Source organism: Battus philenor, unplaced genomic scaffold, assembly GCF_028537555.1.
Source record: "Battus philenor isolate CCGP_79_NKW_IND1 unplaced genomic scaffold, ilBatPhil1.0.hap1 SCAF_23, whole genome shotgun sequence".
NCBI lineage: Eukaryota > Metazoa > Arthropoda > Insecta > Lepidoptera > Papilionidae > Battus > Battus philenor.
The window spans coordinates 8654662-8674506 of record NW_027181686.1 but is presented as its reverse complement, the minus strand read 5'-3'; the positions used below and the strand labels follow the sequence as shown (position 1 = coordinate 8674506).

At 32.2% G+C, this 19845-nt stretch overlaps 1 protein-coding gene across 1 annotated transcript; it reads left to right on the top strand.

Moving 5' to 3' along the window:
• Positions 1–1934: 1934 nt before the first annotated feature.
• LOC137923969 (fatty acid-binding protein-like) lies at positions 1935–19565 on the top strand. Its single transcript, XM_068767245.1, has 4 exons — positions 1935–2089; positions 15848–16014; positions 18396–18506; positions 19266–19565. The coding sequence occupies exons 1-4, from the start codon at positions 2020–2022 to the stop codon at positions 19314–19316; spliced, it is 399 nt and encodes a 132-aa protein (XP_068623346.1). The 5' UTR covers positions 1935–2019; the 3' UTR covers positions 19317–19565.
• The last annotated feature ends 280 nt before the right edge of the window (positions 19566–19845 follow it).

The following is a 19845-nucleotide window of genomic DNA, read 5'->3' as shown; positions in this document are numbered from 1 at the left end:
CGTGATACCAAAATGTCCAATTGCATTGAAGGTATCATATTAGGCATTCGGAACCTTTCAGTGTCTTAGAATCCTGTCTTGTGTACAAGTCCGTTATGTCAAACGTTGTAGAACGCTATAGCTACGTCGAGAAGATGGCCATCGTGACGGATCTCTGAATTCACTAGGTAGTTCTCCGTGATGCGTGAGAGCAAATGTAGTAGGCGGGAGAACATGACCCTGAATCAAGTTAAGATATGTTTTCCTAGGTCAATTTTACACAAATCCATTTATTGCAAACCGATGAGTGAAGGTTGTGTATTGAAAAACTAGGAGATAATCCATTAGGAGAAGATCAAACGCTAGTGTAAAATCTTGCGATCTGAGCTTATACAGGCGATTAATATTTAATTCTATGTATTTTAACTTTTATATATTAGTCACGTTTGAAGGTGATGGTCTGTTTATTTGTAATGTTATTCTGTACGATGGGTTTAATAATAAAGCTCAGGGTCACCCAGAGAGCTATGGAAAAGGATATGCACGGAGCTCGGTTGCGAGATCCACAGAAGAACACTGTCACCGACTTAGTTCAATTAATAGCTTTTCTGAAGTTGGTGCGGCATATCGCTCGTGAAACTAACAGCCTTTGGGATCGAAAAGATCTCGAGTGGCGACCAAGAGTCGGTAGACGTGGCGTGGACAAGACTCCCACTAGGTGGGCTGATAACATATTTAAGGTTGCGAGTAGTCGCTGGATGCGGGCAACTAAAACGATGATGATGTTTTCTCAAGTTTTCATTTTCTTTAACTTATTACGGCAAGTTTAAAGAAACAAAAAAAATTTTTACTAAGATATACACATAGAAATGATTATAACTTAATCATTTACATCAAAATAGAAAAACGAAAATATAAATTGGAACCAACATACTAAAAACTTATTATTAATTATATAATTGAAAATAACATATTTTCCGGTATATAAATGACAACGTTTTCAATTGAAAATTGCAAGAATAGCATTGCTGAGACCCGGAACTTCTCACTGCCTGTATGCGGGCTGCCGGAAACATACGAGTATCCCCTTAACTTATTATTATGTAGTTAATTGAATTATTATGTGCACTAAATTGTTATAATTCTTGTACATACATGTAACATCATACAATTCCGTCATCGGAATACAATGATACAATCATTTTACATTATTTCTTAACTATTTTTGACATATTATACATTAAAACTAAAAACATTTCAAATTTAATATTTTTTCACAATTACATTTGAAATAAGAAAAGAGAAAAAGAATTAATATTACCAACTTTCTATAAATATCATTCTATGAAAAAAATTGCAAGAGTAAGTATAGTTATAAAGAAAACTTAATATAAGATTAATAAAAAATAATGAGCAACTATTTTCACCCTAAACTTTTAAAACTTCGGACAACAGCTCGTACCCTGTAATATTGCTCATAAATTATTTTAAAAAAATAATATAATATGCGATACTTAAAAAGTACGTGACAAAAACAATTTTTAATAATTGTTTAACAATTGTTTTTCTATGTAGTGTTGTAAGATAAAATTGAATTTGACGGAAGCACGATTGAAGTTTAAGCTTCAACAGTGCTACCTGAATAATAGAATTCTTAGTAAGAACCCGTAAATTTAAAAGACGTAATAAAGAAATTGCATAGACTACCACAATGATTACTTTTCAAAATGTTATAGTAAAACTATTTCATATTTTTGTTAATATTAACACTCCCAAAAACAAGAAGCTTATCTAAATATTCTATTAATCTATAAAGCTTCAAAGTATTCGCGACAAAGAAAATCGATAATTTTGAAGCATCAGTTTTCATTCGAACATAACGTTCATTCGTTCTCATTATGTGAGCGCATGCGTGTGAACGATAAAACCGGTCACTCGGCTAGCTCTGCCATCACGCCACCGATCATTTCATTCCGGTTTCGGCTGCCATCGAGTGCGCTTGCTCCCTTTTAAACTTTCAAAACTTAACTTTAAAATAAAATGGACTTCATTGGCAAGAAATATAAGATGAGCTCTTCGGAGAACTTCGACGAGTTCATGAAGGCAATTGGTAAGTGATTTCATAACGTACTTACAGCAATATCAATACTTTTGTACAAAAAGATTGCATACCGGCTAATTAGTCAACCACGCCATCTCAAATTTTTTTGCCGCGGTCTACCCGCTACGTTTTCTTATTTGATTATTATTTATTTTTAAAATTCTTGTGCATTTTACAACTCCATATAGATATTAATTAATTTTCTAAATTCTAGTTTTTATTTTTATGGTTGCTCATAACAATAAATGACTGATAGACGTAACTGTATTTCTTAATTTATCACACGCGTTGGTCGCATATTTATTTTTAAAATACGGAAAAAAAATTATAATTTTCATAAGAAAATTGTTAAATAACCCGTAAATATATTTTGTTGAAAATCGCAATTTTTGTATGTGTTTGAACGTGCTTGAAACTAGCTTTAGTAAATAAAGCAAGTAACGCTGCCTTCCGAACAAAGGTTAAAGCAAAACAATTCAGTGAGGAATTGCAACCAGCATTATTGGCGCCATAGTTTTGAGAATTGCATAAGGATTGGACTAAGGTTCGTCTCAAACGAGCCACTGTTTTATTGTTTTTAGATAATAAGTCTATTAATTATAAATTTACACGTAGTTGTTTCTTTTTCTAATCTTTTTTTGGTGTCTAAATAACAAATTTATCGCTAATTTATTACATGTGTACTGCATACTTTTAATAAAATTATATTTTCAGTCGTCTTTAAACATTAAAAAGAATATGCTGCAGCTCATAATTAACTATTAATGGAAATCGAATAACTGCACTAACTTTGTCCACACCTGTTGTATTAATGGTGTATTTGATATATGTTTCACTACCAACTAAAAAAATATATTTGTAAGTTTTTGTCTGTGTAGGTTTTATTTTTTTTATTTTAATACTTAAGAGTAACAAATGCTAAAATAATATAAAGCAAATATATTATTAAAAGAAATAATTAAAGAAACCAAGGTGATATATAAGAGAAGTCGTGTAGTTTTATATGGGGCCCTAATAGTTGTAAAATTAAAAAAAAGTTAATAAATAATTATCGACAGTGCGAAGATTCATAAACATCTATCTTATCTCTATCCCCAACGGATTGAACATTGTTGAAAGGTGATAATAATTATCGTACAACTGTAATTCACCGCTAACAAGTTAACCATTAGGATTAGTATGTATGTTTGAATATTTTATATTGTATACGGGTCTTTGATGTGTATAATTTGTCCATCATCCGGTGATAATGCGAGAAGTGATAGTCCAGCGGTAGAGGAATGAGACTTGCGATCGTAGGTCGCGGGTTCAATTCCTGGAATACAATGTTAAAATACTTCACATTTTGTGCATTAAAAAAAAAGTTTCCAGAGGATGGGCAACAGCGTCCTCTGTGTACCACCTCTGCCTCCTGCCAAGCGTGGCGATTGTGGAACATCCCCCGTATAGATATCTTTTTTACCTTGCAGTGGGTTTCTATGGGTTGAAACTATGACGACTTTTGTAACAATTTAATTTAGAAAAAATCACTGTCATATGCGATGGTAGGCTCCTGTTAAGTGGACTGAAGTGATAGTAAAGATTGAGAGAAGTAGTTGAATACGAGCAGCGCAATACCAGTGGCTGCGACCTGGAATGCCATGTCTTGTAATAGGTATAATAGTGTAATACATAGAAACGTCCATTATCCAACAAGAGAATATGTATGAGTCTTTTAAAATAAATTATATTTTTTTTCTTTCTATAGTAGAAAAAACGTTTTGTCTAATAAACTAAACTATGCAATTGTGAAGAAAACATAAATTTTATGTCGGTTTAAAGGTATACCCGCAGCATAACCATAACGTGTGAAATCATAAGTAATGGTTAGTCTTGAGATAAAGTGTAAAATGTACTTTAAGGCGATAAGGCAATATCTAATTCATATATACTACATATATTTATGATATGAACACGACAAATACATTTTTTTTTAATTTTTGCAAGAAAGTCACATAGTTTTTTTTTTAAATATATTTACTCAAGTCCTTGTGCGGTAATATTTTTTAAAATTACACTGAAAATATTTATATTACTCGATTACTAATTAATAAATAAAAAAAATATTATGATCTTGTACCGCATGACGTTACGGTAACTCGAGAAAAAAAGTAAAATTGAGAAAAGACGATGTTCCGAATTATTTATCGAAATAATTTGTTAAAATGTCTATACGTAAATGACATTTAAAACATAGATTAAGTACGTTAATGGAATATTGTATTAGGCGTTGATGTTATAAATTCCGCTGAGTTTTGCACTAATCTCATGTTCTCTTGCATTGACTGGTTGTCAATACGATGAAAAAAAACAGTAATGTTTACATTTTTCTAAGGTGACTCACTTGAATTGATATTTATTACAATTTCATGCATAGAGTATTGTAGAAATGAAAATATTGAGTTTTTTCATTAGTTTGACACAACAAATATAAATGACGTAACACGACCAAACTTGAACCGAGAAACGGCGGTACCTTCAATACTTATCCATTTCACTCGCATGACTTTCGGCAAATATACGGTCGATACACCATATTCACTAGAGAATCAGACATCTTATCTGTTGGTAAGCGTTCACATGAGAACGCTCCATGTTACTGGCCACTACGGGCATAATACTTTTTAAAGTTAAATTACAATTGCTCGTTCTAATTAAAGCGAAAGTTTGAATTCAAATTCGAATTCAGATTTCAATCCTGGCTGCTAGTGGCAGCGATAAACTATTCGTGCAAATATTTCTTCCATCGTCGGAGAGTAAAATGAAAGCCAGTTGTGATCGATGTATCATAGAAACTATTTACAATCTTAGCTAACCCAAATATAATGGCATCGACTATCTCATGTTTTTAAATATTGCACCATACAAACTAAGTATAGCGATTATCTCTTCATTTTTGGCGGCAGAATTAGCTGCCGTAGGCGGTTTTAGCTAAACTTTAACATTAGCGAAACCTAGTCTAATTTAATTCCTAAAAAAACATATATAACGTGACAATCGTCTTACTTCTCCAATGACTTTCTGTCATTATAATAACGACACTAATCAATTATTTTTTTTCGCTTCAAGAGTAAAATTCGAAACTTTGTACCAATGTATTAAAACTTCGTCATATATTGAGTCAAAATGTATCAAAATTTGTCATAACAAGAATTTATAGTCCATGTGATAACCTGTAGGAGATATTTGATTATTAAGAAATGTCTAAAAAGTGATAATGCTATGAGTAATCTCTTTCATCTTTGTCCTGATGAAAGAATACTGTTCACATAAACAAAGTCACCACTATGGAGTATGAAAGGTCCTTTTGTTGCCACAACCCTGATATCATCGGATCAATCGACTTTGTTATTTTTTATCTTAATTGTCAAAAATGAATGACAGATACAGTATTCTTTATGATTATTTTTTTTATTTTATTTAGTCAACAACTTAAGGCAGGTTAAATAAATAATAAAATACAAATCAAACGTTCCTTTGAAATAAAACTTAAAAATAATTAATAATACTTTCCGGTATTCCAAATGGGTGCTTCGTTCCATCATAATACGAGGATTCCAGTTCCAAGAATGACTCAGAAAATCTTTTATTATTCAAAAAATTCTTTTTTTTAAACAACCAGTATTTCTTAAATGCGTAATGTTCTATAGTTGTACAGTTAGTCAGTTATTCAATTATTTAGTGACAAACAATATTATCATACATATCAAGCCATATAAGCTATATTAATTCATAATATAAAGGATTGAAATTAAACGTATTGTTCTTTTATTATTAAGTTCTTAAGGTTCATAATTTTCTTTTAAATGAGCTAAACAAAAAATATTTTAGTACACCTATCCCCCGATTTACACGGTACTTGTTTTACACGTTTTCGCTTTTACAGTGTTTTCCAAATAAGTTTTTTTTTGTTTTGATAACAGATTTTATAACCATCTCTCATAATGTAAATATTTCTGCTTCAAACATCGAATCGGTACAAATAACTTCGAGTGATGAAAGTGAATTCGAACCTTCGATTCCGAAAAAAAGAATGAAAGTAATTTCTGACAGTAATGAAGGATAATAAAACACTTTTGGTTTAATTTTTTGTTTTTCTGTTTAATGTATTGCAATTAAGTAAAAACAGTATTTCCGTAATATATTAAATGTTTTAACTTGTCAATGCATTTTATTTTTATTTCTGTGTACACCTAAAAATATTGAAAAAAATTACAACTGTTTAAAAGCAAAATTATGCATATTCTGCAAGTTTTTCGATTTACACGGTTTGACTTGAACATTTTTAATTTTCGATTTACACGTTTTTCTTAGGAACGTATCTACCGTGTAAATCGGGTGATAGGTGTATTTTATTATTGCAATATTGTTGATTAGGCTACTAAAGATATATACGGAGGAAATGTACGAAATACACTGAAGCAGATAAAAAATTGTCGACTGTAACTAATTGAACAACCGAAGCAAGGAAACGATAAAAAATCGCCTTATCTAAAAAAGCCTTTTCGGAGTACTCATTTAACTGACTCACGGTACATGTTTTTGCTTATTAAATTAGTCACCAAATTTCGCAAAAATACTAGATAGTGTGCATAAGTGTAATTCGTGGAAATGAAGAATCTATATGTTGTTATCAGATAATCCATTTTAATTCCTTTTTAACAAGTTAAATTGACATTATCAATTAGTCAAGATCGATTATAGTAATCGATGATTATATTTTATTCTACTTAAAGGTTGTTAAGTGGTTGGTGGTCTTGTTATGTTTGTGGACGATTCTTTATCATCATCATTCATCATTTCATAAGACGTCCAGTGCTGGATGTAAAAAGCCTCTCGTAGATTTCCCAATAAGATCAGTCTGAAGCGGCTTGCATCCAGCGTCTACCATTCTTTAACAGGGTTGTCTGTTCATCTTATGTTTTTCAGTTTTCTTATGTTTGTCAGTTTGCCGATCTCTACATGGTCTCTACTCCAGCACCCTAAAACCCCAGAGTCTTAAAGTTCTGCACGCACTGTGGTCTATCAATTGCTACTTCGACTTGCCAATCCGTTGGGTTATGTATATTATGTTTGTCCACGAGTCTTATTTTAGATCCGATGTCGTAGAGAATCCCAAGCATAGTCCTTTTTATGGCACGTTGGGTTACTATGAGCTTACCAAAGAGACTTAATTAAAAAAAAAAAACAAGTTTCTGGGCAAATCTTAGTATGCAGTTTTTATTCAGGTAAACGAATTTACTGCAGTCTTTCCGCTATCTTATTCGAAAATCCTGATAAGTTGATACAGTCGTGAGTAATATATAGGATATTTTTTGAAATACGATGACTAACAAGGTGTAGAAAAAAATTATGTGAATCATTTAGAATATGCTTAATGACATTTTGCAAAAAAAGTTCCGACTTAAAGTCCGTGTAAATCATTGCTGAAGCCATTAATATCTGTTTTTATAAGTGAACGCTTGTCGGAAATGAAACCCATGTTCGTTTTTTTTTCTTTTTTCGACAATATTAAGAACCTTTCTATTTTTTTTAAATTGAATTTTATTATAACTTGTTTTAATGTTGTAAAAACAGGTGAAAAATTGCACGAAATAAAGCATTTATGTGCATATTGATAGAGACTGATAACCTTGGTCTTTGAACTGGAACTACGCGCGGGAGTCTGGCAACAGCACATTGTTGCTAACAATGTTATATAATATGCTTATAATACAAATTTGTATTGTTATTAATATATATATGTATATATAATAAATAAAAAATTTTTAAAACATTTTATACTCACAAATATTTATACATATGTTGTATCCATAACCATTTAGTTTTTTTATTATTATTTTTAATAATTTTTTTACACATAGTTCAATTTTTTTATAGATAGTTTGAAAGAAAGGAAGAGTTTGAAAAATTAATATATAAATACAGGATTTAACTGATAACCTCTTTCTCCTTTGTTGTATAGTTTAGCTTAAAACCTTATATACTTTTTTAATATTACTGGTACTAATAAAAATTGAGGTATTATTGGTTTGTTTGACCTTGATGATTTCGTATGGCCAATATAATATTGGTTTGAAGGGACATGAAACGTTTATTTCATTTTTATGATTATTGTACTTGTTACCTTGATGGTCGCAATAAACCATAGATAAAACAGAATTATATTAGTTTTTTTTTAACCAAGTTAACCTAGGTTTTCACGGTTGGTCCCTTGAGAGTTCTAGTACTCTAGTACGCCGTCCAACAGAAAAGTTTAAGGGACATAGAGCTTTGCCAAGAGGCACTAGCAAATCAAATTGTTTCGTATGTTTAGGTATTCTATATCATCTGGTTCTCTGATACTTTAAAAAAGAAAGGCTTTAATTAACCAAAAAATCAATCAATATATACACACACACTTATTAATATATATATATATATATATATATATATATATATATATATATATATATAACATACAGCGCAAATTTAGTTTTACTACCTGCTATAATAAAATTTCTTTTAAAACGACTTCAGTAATTTTATCTGTGATTATTTTACTGTACATATAAAATTTGCACTTACTTTTTTTGGTTGCATTTATCTATACACGTATTGATTAACAAATAACATTTTTAGTACTGATAAAATTTAATTAACGGTATTTCCGATAGTTTTAATAATTGACGTAGCTGGAATTTTCTTTGATCCTAACTATAGTTGGTGAATGTTACCAATTACGTGCATCGCATACTCTATTGATAAATAACAGCACTTCAACTGGATAAAAGATAACGAGCGAACTCTCGGGAACAGGCGACGCGGATAGTATACAAGGGAAGTCGAGTTGAAAGGTGACACATCTATCGTACGATCCTTTGAATTAATTAGGCATGTGAATATCCCGACAGATGACCGATTACCTCCGATTGGTCGGCCGCTAGTCGTCCAATTGACGGCAAATGGTCAACAATCAGCTTCAATTCAGTCAATAAGTCGTCGAGACGGTCTGTGGAGAGCCGGCGGGCTTTGAACGGGGAGCTTGCTGCGTCCGGTCGGAGGGAGCCTTCGACAGTGACTCATTGCGTGCGAGGAATGTACTCTGACACCGATAGATTGGATGCTGTAGCGAATTGATAAAAAAATTCCATTATCGCCGCCGCCGTCCAACTACACCGCTTATTTACAACGCACGTACGTGCACGTGCTTGGCGCTCACCGTTTTGAGTTTCAAAAATTCAAACTTGACCGATTTTAGAAATGTATTTTTACGTCAATACATTGATTACGTATTATGAACTTTTAAACATGAAAATTTCATAAAATTTACAGGTGTCCTTTCTATCTATTGTAAATAAGTCTTAATTTTGTGAAAACTTCTGTGCAAACTGGGTTTATTTCATAAAAAAATTCCATCTGCTTGTAACATAAGTTTATCTATATAGATAATAAAAGGATGTTATATGGTTTGACAGAAGTGATAATAAGCTATCGGTCTTTTCACCATCAAAAAGGATAAATCATATCAACATTACGTAGATAAGTGACTAACAAATGTTGACCTTGATTCATTTGAAGGTTAAATATGTCGTTACTTTCACTCGCGGTACATCATGTTGATATAAATAAACATAATAGTCTAGATTACACTTATTTCTTCACACTACACTTCTTCTAATGAAACATTGTAGTGTTGTATTAATATCACAGTAAATATAGTTTGTTTCAATGTGCAAATATAAATCTAAAATTCTAAATAGGTCTTGGCAGAATCGTGACTTGTTGACATCGTAGCACTTCGGACGTTGGACGTTGAACCGATGATTAGCGGGTAAAGTTCACTGAACATTTTATAGTCTTTATCGGTTCTGGACGTGCACTTTTATAGACTTATTATTGTATTAGTTCTCAGCGTTAAAATTCATTCCATATATGCAGTTATGTTAATGTAATATATTTTCCTTTCTCATGATAATTTATATTAATGAAATATTTAATGAGAATTTTTTATTTATTCTACTAAAGACAAACTTCAGGTGTTTCTCTAGCTCCAATTAGTTTAATAATGCAAAGGAAAGAAAATAATTATGTAATATTTAAATTATGATTGCATTTAAAATCTTTATCACATTATTTAACGTCTTGCTAGATTCTTATTGAAATCTACAAATCTGAAGACACATGTGTTAAAATATTTCTGGAAAATTGAGTAAGTTTTCGTCTTTTTGAGAACGATTTCTTTGTTTCTTTTTTTACATGTAAACAGTTTATTAACGAGATATTGCTGCAGTATCATTTTGTACTTTAACAGCATCATGCTTGTCTCGTCACTCTATAGTTTATAAAATCTGTTGTAAAAAGTAAAAAATAATTTTTCATTGCACTGCCTACAGAGCTTATATTCAATAAGTAATGGTTAAATATTCATAAACATTACATAAGGGGACAATGGAATCAAATTGCTAACAAATAGATTTATTGCCCAACAAAACTTCAATACCGATGGGTTCTAAATTGAAAAATTACGCCAATTTAAGAGGTCGATGCCCTTGACGTCATTGCGCGTTGCGGAGAGCGAACCAATCACATCAATCCGCGCCCAGCGACCAACTTATGTGAGCTGGGACCTTTATCGATTCAACATCTAGCACTGTCGAAGTGAATTAAGCGTAATGGACCCACATGAGCGAATTCGTGGGTGCGAATTACAACAGGATAAATGCCACGAAGCAGTGTTTTAAAATAACGTCATTGATTTCAACAACTAAAATAAAATTATCAAAATAAAGATTGAATAGTACACACTTTTTTTATACGAAAAAGTTTTTATTAAACGATTAATTTTTTAAAGGAAAGAGTTATGGATGCAGCCTGCTTACCACCGGCCTTGTTAGAAATCAATGGGGGGAGCCACTTTCCTACGGCTGAAATGACGATGATGCCTTAAAATACTTATACACTTTATTCGGAAACATCAAATATATTAGGGGGACCTCAAAGTAATGTCCTTACTGTCGAAATAATTTACAGAAAGGTCGATTGATTTTTACCGCTCCGGTATCGACAATTTGTTTACTGGATGGCGAATGGTTGTTGACAGCGAGGGCGAATATATTATTGATAAGGAATAAAAACTTGACAAAAATGCAGTCGCGTGAATTTAACCTTGTAAGCGTCATTACTTTCCGGTCCCCCTAATATTTAATTTTATAAAGGTTGCAAAAATGAGCTTTCGTACGTAAATATTTATAAAATATATTAATTTAAATTCTTTTGATGTTTTAAAGATGTTTTTTAATATTAAGACAGTCAACGTGTTATTTTTAAAATGTAAAAGTTGATTGTAATTAGGAAAAATGAAATAAATCGAAAATTGTGCTATATGCAGATGGATTGGATGGATGTCTATTAAATATGAATGTACAATTTAGTTTATTCCAAATCACATAGTATTTTTGAAAAGGCTTTTTCTTACAGTATTAGACTTACGTTAATTATTATTTCTATAAATATAGTTTTTGGATAGGCTATGCAGATCATACCGGACCAGACATTGATAGGCATAAATGAGCCACACATACAACCTATTAGCATTCTTACATTTACAATCAATCACCTTTTGTACATACGTATATTCAATATGCAATAATGTAGTAGAATCCGTTAATATTGAACTAGCTGTCTACTGTCAGGAGACATTTATGTAAGTGGAACAACTATCTCTGGTGACTGAACATCGCCGCTAGAATGCGGCAGCGGGTCTCGCGTGTGGTTTTATAGTGTCATTAGATTTTGTCTTCATTTTCTTACTCAAAATTGATACTGATAAGGTTAAGTTATTTATTAGATTTAGTGTCCTCGTATGAAGACAACGGGAGTATACACTAATCAGCTCTACTGCAATCAATTAATATGTATTAGTTAATATTAAGCTTTAAACTTTGTTAGTCTTAAAGCTAGATTTCTATTCAAATACGAAGTTAACACTGTTATATGTTATCATGTATATATATTAAGAGAGATTATTATAATACAAAAAAATCTATTTAAATATTTTTTAAAAATAAAGTTATTATGAGGGTTCGAAACGCGTAACTCAAGAAAAGCTCAGAACAATGAACTTTTTTTATTGAGATCACTTCCAAACGTGAGATGTCATTGAAACAATACAAAAAAATATATCAGCAAAAAAAAATATGTTGTCATCTAAACAAAATTCGAGCCATGGACAGTAGCTGGATACTTTCCCTGCGACAAAGATCAAAGATAGTAGGAAAATGGTGTTAAAATTATATCATCATTACCGTAGCACGACAGGCAATTTACTGTAACGGCATGGCCGCAACCTTCAGTTGTACATTAGCTATAATCAAGTCCAATCAGAACAAATGATCGACATGAATTTGTTTTTATATATTTTTGATACTGTAGCGACGAGACCAGTATGGCAATCAGAAGACAAATGATAAGCATAGATTCGACATTTAAGTTACACATTTCCGTAAAGGGTTTATTACGTATCATATGTATACACTTCCTATCGAAAAAATCCCGAAATTTTAAAATTGATAAATATGACGTTTATATATTTAATAACGTCCAGATGTTGGTTGAACATTCTGGAAAAAAATTAAAAGGTAAAAATTGTCGAGATTTTAGCCTTAATCTATATTTATACAGCGTAAGTAGAGATAAACACTTAAGGGACGACAAACTACATCTATTTTGTGTGCAAGCAGAAAAACAACTTATTGAAGCCTCCTCCATAATTTCTTAGCTACTCAATAACTTTCTTATTTATTAAAAAATCCAATAAATTATGAAATGTAATCTCTGAAAATGTGTTCTTTAATTCGTGTAAAACTCATAAAATCAATACGAGATTACAAAATCAATATAGGTAACTTTGTTACAAATTCTTTCGTAGTTCATTTTCGTGTCACTAACAGAGAGTTATAGATCATCAGTGGTAAAGTTACTTGTAGTGCGCCAGCCTTAATGTTGCGTTACATATGGAACTATCACAGTTAAGTCTGATCGATATCTATATAAGACATAATAGAATACTTAAACAGCATATTAGAATACTTAAACAAGAAATACACTTGGGAGTAGCATAGGACTTCGCATATAATACACCTAGGTGGTCAACTTTGCCGCGTGGGACACCTAATAAGGAACCTTAACAGGACACTTCCTCTGGGATCGTCCGGTGCGTCATGGACCACCTACATTAACATCGTCAGTTAATTTCACATCCTTAGATTACACATTCCTTATAAGATATATGTATACTTTTAATCGATGTCATTTGTTCTAGCACGATCCTTAATGATATTTTAATTCCAATTTTGACATTACTAACAGCAACTTTATTTTTCCATCCCCCTGTTTTAGTCTAGTTCCAGTAATAAACGTACAAACTTGTTATCAAGTAGTAATAGGTAGTTGCAAAAGATATGTTTTGTACTTATGTGTTGAATTTTTACTGTACAATAAATTTGATTCTTTTATAACAAAAATTACTCGTTTCTATATCATAAATACATACACTTCTGCACGCACGAATTTTTGGAACAGTGTTTAGTTTTATCTTCTTGCACGTTTTATAGTTGTGGAAAAAGTTCTCAAATTTACCATAAATTTATTTTTTACTAGTTTTTTTTAAAAGAACTTTTTTCTGAAGAACGTATTTACCTTATAAAAAGGGTTCTCATCGTCATAGTTTCAGCCTGTAGACGCTCACTACAAGGCTACCTCTAGCAGTGTGATATTATGGTACATAGAGAACGCTGCTCCTTATCCTCTAGAAAGGTGTATGTGAGCAGTGGTAATATTTTGTATAATTAATGCATAAAGTGAGAATTATATAACACAGTATCCCAAGGATCGGACCCGCAAGTGAGTCTCGGTCCTGTACGGCTGGGCTACCCCTGCACAGAACAGTGTTATAACTCTTATCATGGTTTTTACCTGTGTAGACAGACTGAAATTTATTATCTACTTCTAAAGCTATAGATAACAGAAATCCTTTTTATCTGCTCAATATTTTCAAATAAATAAATTGATAATGTGGCTCATGTTGCTGCAGCCACACCTTTCTTAGATAAGGAAAGTACTTGATTTATCGATAGCTGGTATTGTAATAACTAATAAAGGAAAGTTTTATTCTGTTATCGTGAAGTAAACGGAATCAAATATTTCTTAAACAACAAAGTGTAGATTCAAGTAGAACCTTTTACACATACCTTCACATACCAATGAAGCGTTGCGTGTGATGGTAGCCTGCAATTATATCCAAGTGACATTTTAACAATTTTTTTTTGTTTCACATTGATGCAACTTATGAATATTATTGCCACATTAAGTAATGGTTAAATGCTGTAACATAATTTAGCTTAATCACCTATTTTTTTTGGTAAAAAGGCTATTATTGTTCGACCTTATGTCTGTCGCCAAAATATCCCTTTGGTGATGTACAGCCGACCAAATATAAAAGATAATATATAACGTCCGAAAATTTTCCGTGATGAGTGTTTTCTATTATTCCAGCAGTATTTATTTCAGCAAAGTAATATTCAATCATCCTATAAAGATAAATAAATATGGTCAATTTAATACCAACGTTTAATATACTGTGATTCAGAAACTTGATGCATTTCCATGGCTATATAGCAAAGGGTTTTTCTTTAACATTTATACTTGATTAACAGCTACGATATAAAAGGGATAAATGGAGAATAAAAAGTGGCATTACTAGGACTCGTTTGATTCATCTCCGAGTTGAATTAGCACTACCGGTTTTAGGTTTTTGTTCTAGCTGCTTGTAACTTTAGCAGCTAGTCAACCAATAAACTCTAGTTAACACCTCCCTCTAAGGAGTTGTAAAACCAAGTAGATAGAAAAGTGTTTTCGTTTAAGTAAGAAATACTCGTGATTTAATTATTTGTAAAAAGTAGAATTCGGGCAATAGGCGCCCACTGCAAGGCCTATCATAAACATCGCCACGATGATCGAATAACTGCCTGTTCACATCCAGGAGCTTGACACAATTATGATGATTGTTTTTGTAATATTGACATGTCTACCCTATTTCTCAGATACAGATTTTTATCACAAATAGTAAAGAGACTATCAAGGATATCATAGATGATTTAGTTTTACTATCGAAGCAAGATATATGTTTAGTAATAATAAACAGCTTCTTGAGACAAGATGTTCCAACGTAGGTAATGTTGTAACATCTCGTCTCGTCGTCATTATTGTAAATTTAACAAAGTAATCGTTGCAACAATGGTTTCACAGGCTTACCTTATCTCCGATAAACAAGTCATTCTAAGGTCGACTTTGAAAATGTATTGACAGTAATTTATTTTTGTTGATGCGAGCGCGCTTCCCGCCTGCATTATTCAAGTCGCTTGTTTTATTCATAAGTTTGGATTATGCAGTAGGCAATATACTTGCGCCATGTTTTCTAGAATATATTAGGAATACCTTACTATAAGATTTTTTTGGTTTGTAATCAGTTATCCGGCTTGTATTTCGTCGTTGTGTCGTTGTTGTCGTTGGTATTTCCACGGTTACATCAAATAGCATAAATATGACTTTTATTTCACTTCTGAAATATTCAGTGCGGTGTATTATATTGCAACAATAATACACATAATTGTCGAACAATTGTGTGTGCCGGTAGAAACGAAATTTATCAGAGAAAAATACTAAAACACTCTTCCCTCATTGTTACAGGCGTGGGTCTTATCACCCGCAAGGCGGCTAACGCTGTAACGCCAACGGTAGAAGTCCGCCAGGACGGTGACACCTACGTGTTGGTCACGTCATCCACCTTCAAAACCACCGAGGTCAAGTTCAAGCCCGGCGAAGAAATTGACGAGGAACGTGCCGATGGAGCCAAGGTAAGCGCGGAAATTTAAAACTAGCTTTTAATTATAGTAAACACTGCCGACATGTGGAATGTGCAGCAAATAGTAAGTACCAATCAAAAACAATACCAAATACTTTAGAACGTTTTTTAGTTTTTGAGAGTTCTTCAGAACTCAATCATTTTGGGACAAAATTTCAAATTAGATCGCATCATCATCATCATTGCAGCCGTAAGACGTATATTGCTTGATATAGACCTTCCAGTAGAATCTGTTGAAATCAGCCTATATCCATTGTCTTCCGATAACCTCAACAAAGTTATCAGTCGACCTTAAGAATGGATGTCCTACGTTGCGCTGCGTCCGTGGTTGTGATCTCCTTTCTAAAATCTTAAAGTACCATCCATCTGAAATAAAAGCTGCCATCAGTTCTGCTAGCTATGTTGCCTGCCCAATTCCACTTTAAGTTGCCTTGAGTCCTGTCGGTAATGTTCGTTCTTCTCTAGATCTTTCCATTCGTCATTTGGTCTCTTAAATATATCTCGAGTGTAGCCTTCTCCATGGCTCGTTGAGCGACTTGGAGTTTGCCAATGAGGTCCGAAGAAGACACCATATTTTTGTATCATAAATCATCACCGGTAACACATATTGGTCGTAGACTTACATCTTCTGGTAATATTTGAAGGGTAAAGCGGGACTATATGTATGAAATCTGCGGAAATTTCACTATTCTTCAGGTAACCATCTATATGAATTATTATTATAGAATTCTAAATATATTAACACACCTCACACGTCGGGAATTTAGATGGTACATATCATTAGCTTTGTAAATGGTTATGGTTGACCACTACTATATAACTATCTTTGGTTTTCCCTCCCGTAATTTTCTAAGAATTGTCATCGCAATGAATAAGTTATTTCTTTTTAAAATGTAGTCTTTGTGGCAGTCGTAAAAATTAAAGTAATAAACGGACACACAATAAATAAAGTTTGGTATCAGTTCAATTCGTTTTTTACTTATTACATCCATCTTGGAAGGCGATAAAATATCGCATCCATTTTAAACGAGGTCGCGAAAAAAACAAAGTCGACAAAAACTTTGAAAGTCAAAATAGAGGTCGAAATTAAATCGCTAAGAAGACGTAAATGTACGTTTTTTGTAACATTCATAAAAAGGTGTAGTTTGTCGCGACCTGTTTACATATCCCCAAATTTACATAATTCTCCCGGGTTGAAGCCAATAACATTATTTTTGAGGTTACCGTCAATGTCAAACTTTTCAATTGACATCTTTCAAATGGGTGGTTACGGAATAATTTTGAAGTATATTGAATTTATAACAGTTTCATTCTTTTTAAATATAAATTTTAATGAGCAATTCGTTTGATATTAAACTGCAGCAAAAGTTGCTTATGCCTATTATAATGCGGTTAAGGATTTCGAAAGTGTCCAACATAGCCTGAAATCTATATTCTTAAATCATTGTAGTTTTTACCTAGACAACTAACAAAACAAATATTTACCATACACAAAAGCGAAAATATCTAGTCTAGGTATGTAATGTTTGTAAAGAGTAATTGCGACCGCGAAAAGTTTTATTATGTTTTTAACTACACTGTCATGTTAGTTTTCCTGTGAAAACCCAATTAGATGGTTTTGAGTTGGAACTTGTAGAATTAGTTTTAATAATCATTTTCACATTTATGAATTTCAGAGTATGCGACTGTATTAGTGAAAATTTAATATAAACGCATTAAAAATATTTTGTTATATTGTTTACTATGTGTCCCTACATACTTTGCTCTGCCATGTTATTGCTTTGCATTCCAATAGCTTAATAAAGTAGTAAGATCGCTTTATACATGGTGATTGATTATAGGTGTAAAAGCTTTAAAACTATAACTCATAAAAATAGAATATTTTTTGGCATGTTAAAAATTACAAAAAATTAATTTTATAAAATGACATGACAAAAAATGTTCTGAGAGCAACGCGAAACGAGCGTGGGCCAGCTAAAGTTGTATAATATTACTTCATACTATGGAATTAGAAGGAAACTATGTTGTAAACTGCCACTCAAACCACTGAACTGTGCAAAACCGCAAGAATCACTGCATCCCGTACTGTATACCTCGGGTCATGAGCAACGTATCGAATATTCTGTGAAATGTAAGCGCTGTCTGGCCTTAAATGTATTAAATGTCAATGTATGTATCCGATGGAATACTTATTTTGTATAATGTATAGACTGTATTCGCTACTTCTTTAACTATATTCAATACTTTTGCATCGATATTCATGGAAGTCTGGAAAAAAAGGATTCTCATAAATATAGGCTAAGTTTTTAATAGCTCTCATTTCTATCATAATCATTTCGAAGTCGACTTCAATTCTGTCTGTTTTTTTTACAGGTGAAGTCTGTGTACACCTTCGAAGGAAACACCCTGAAGCAGGTGCAGAAATGCCCCGATGGCTTGGAAATCAACTTCATCAGGGAATTCGGACCTGAGGAGATGAAAGCCGTAAGTAATCGAAGATTGTTTTATCAAATAATGTCATCGGTAGAGCGAATTTTAAATGTATCTAAGTTCTAGTTATTGTGTTACACAGTTTTTTAATCAAACCATAAAATCATTTGCATTCAGTTAAAAATTCTCCAATAATAGCATAACGTTTATATATATATACATAATATGTTTTCTCGATTGGATAGCCCATATAGATACATAAAGCCAAATTGTGTTTGCTCGCAAAGCTTCTTTCAATCAATACCTTCATCTTAAAAAAAATCAACTGATTTGCAATTCATCATAAAATTGCATTACGTTTTAATTTGAATAAATAAATGAATGGAAAAGTTGATAAATAAGTCAATTAACTCCCGAAAGGACAGATCGAAAATCATATTGTGTGATTAACAACACGATATAAATAGTATAAAAACAAAAAGATGTCTGCAGCTTGATATATAGGTTTCTTCTATAGATTTTCAAAAGGACTGATTGAAGGCGGCTTGCATTATGAGATAGAATATATTGTGTCCCAATTATTATCATAATTGGCGGCTGGGGTTAGGCAACTACGGCTTCAACTGGGTGGAATAACTACATAATAAAGTTCGCGTGAAGTCGCTGAATGCGGGCAGAGTAAAACCGATTTTTGAAGAGGAAGTTATATGCCTTGCAGTTCGTGTCTATCTGCTATCAATAATGAATATCATAATTGTAATAAAAAATTCTTTTTATTTTAAAATATTTCCAATTCGTATCTCTTTGTTGCAGACGATGACCGTCAAGGACGTCACTTGCACCCGAGTGTACAAGGTCCTATAAACTGGAGGTTGTTTAAGACTGCTGGGCGGTCGCCCTTTTAATTGCCCTACACTATTTTATATCTATCTATTTAGCACAACTATTTTCGTAAATAGCCCTAAGTTTGTATACGCGGTGGACGAGCTACTTTGACTCAGATGGTTTCAGCTTGCACAGCCAAAGTTAGGTTACGAAGGCGCCGGGTGTTTGAAATCTTACACTTGTTGTATAAGTTTTTCATTTCATATTTAAATAAATAGTTTTTTATGACTTCTTGTTTCATTTATACCCTACTGTTTCTTTATATAAAACAACACAATAAATAAATTTGGTGGTAATGAGGAAGTTAATAAATTAGCACTGGACATACAAACACATGTATACATATTATCGCCGAGTATAAATTTTAAAGCATATTTTCTTGAATTATTACTTAAAACAATACAATACTTTGTTTAAACAATGTAACGAGATAATGTTTATGTGTTAAAAAGATGTGGGAATAAACAAAGATATTATCGGTTCACATTGACATTTAGTTACGCGCATT

Coding starts and splice junctions, on each gene's coding strand:
- LOC137923969 (XM_068767245.1), top strand. CDS start 2,020: ATGGACTTCATTGGCAAGAAATATAAGATGAGCTCTTCGGAGAACTTC. Junction 2,090..15,847: donor CGAGTTCATGAAGGCAATTG/GTAAGTGATTTC, acceptor TCATTGTTACAG/GCGTGGGTCTTATCACCCGC. Junction 16,015..18,395: donor AACGTGCCGATGGAGCCAAG/GTAAGCGCGGAA, acceptor TTTTTTTTACAG/GTGAAGTCTGTGTACACCTT.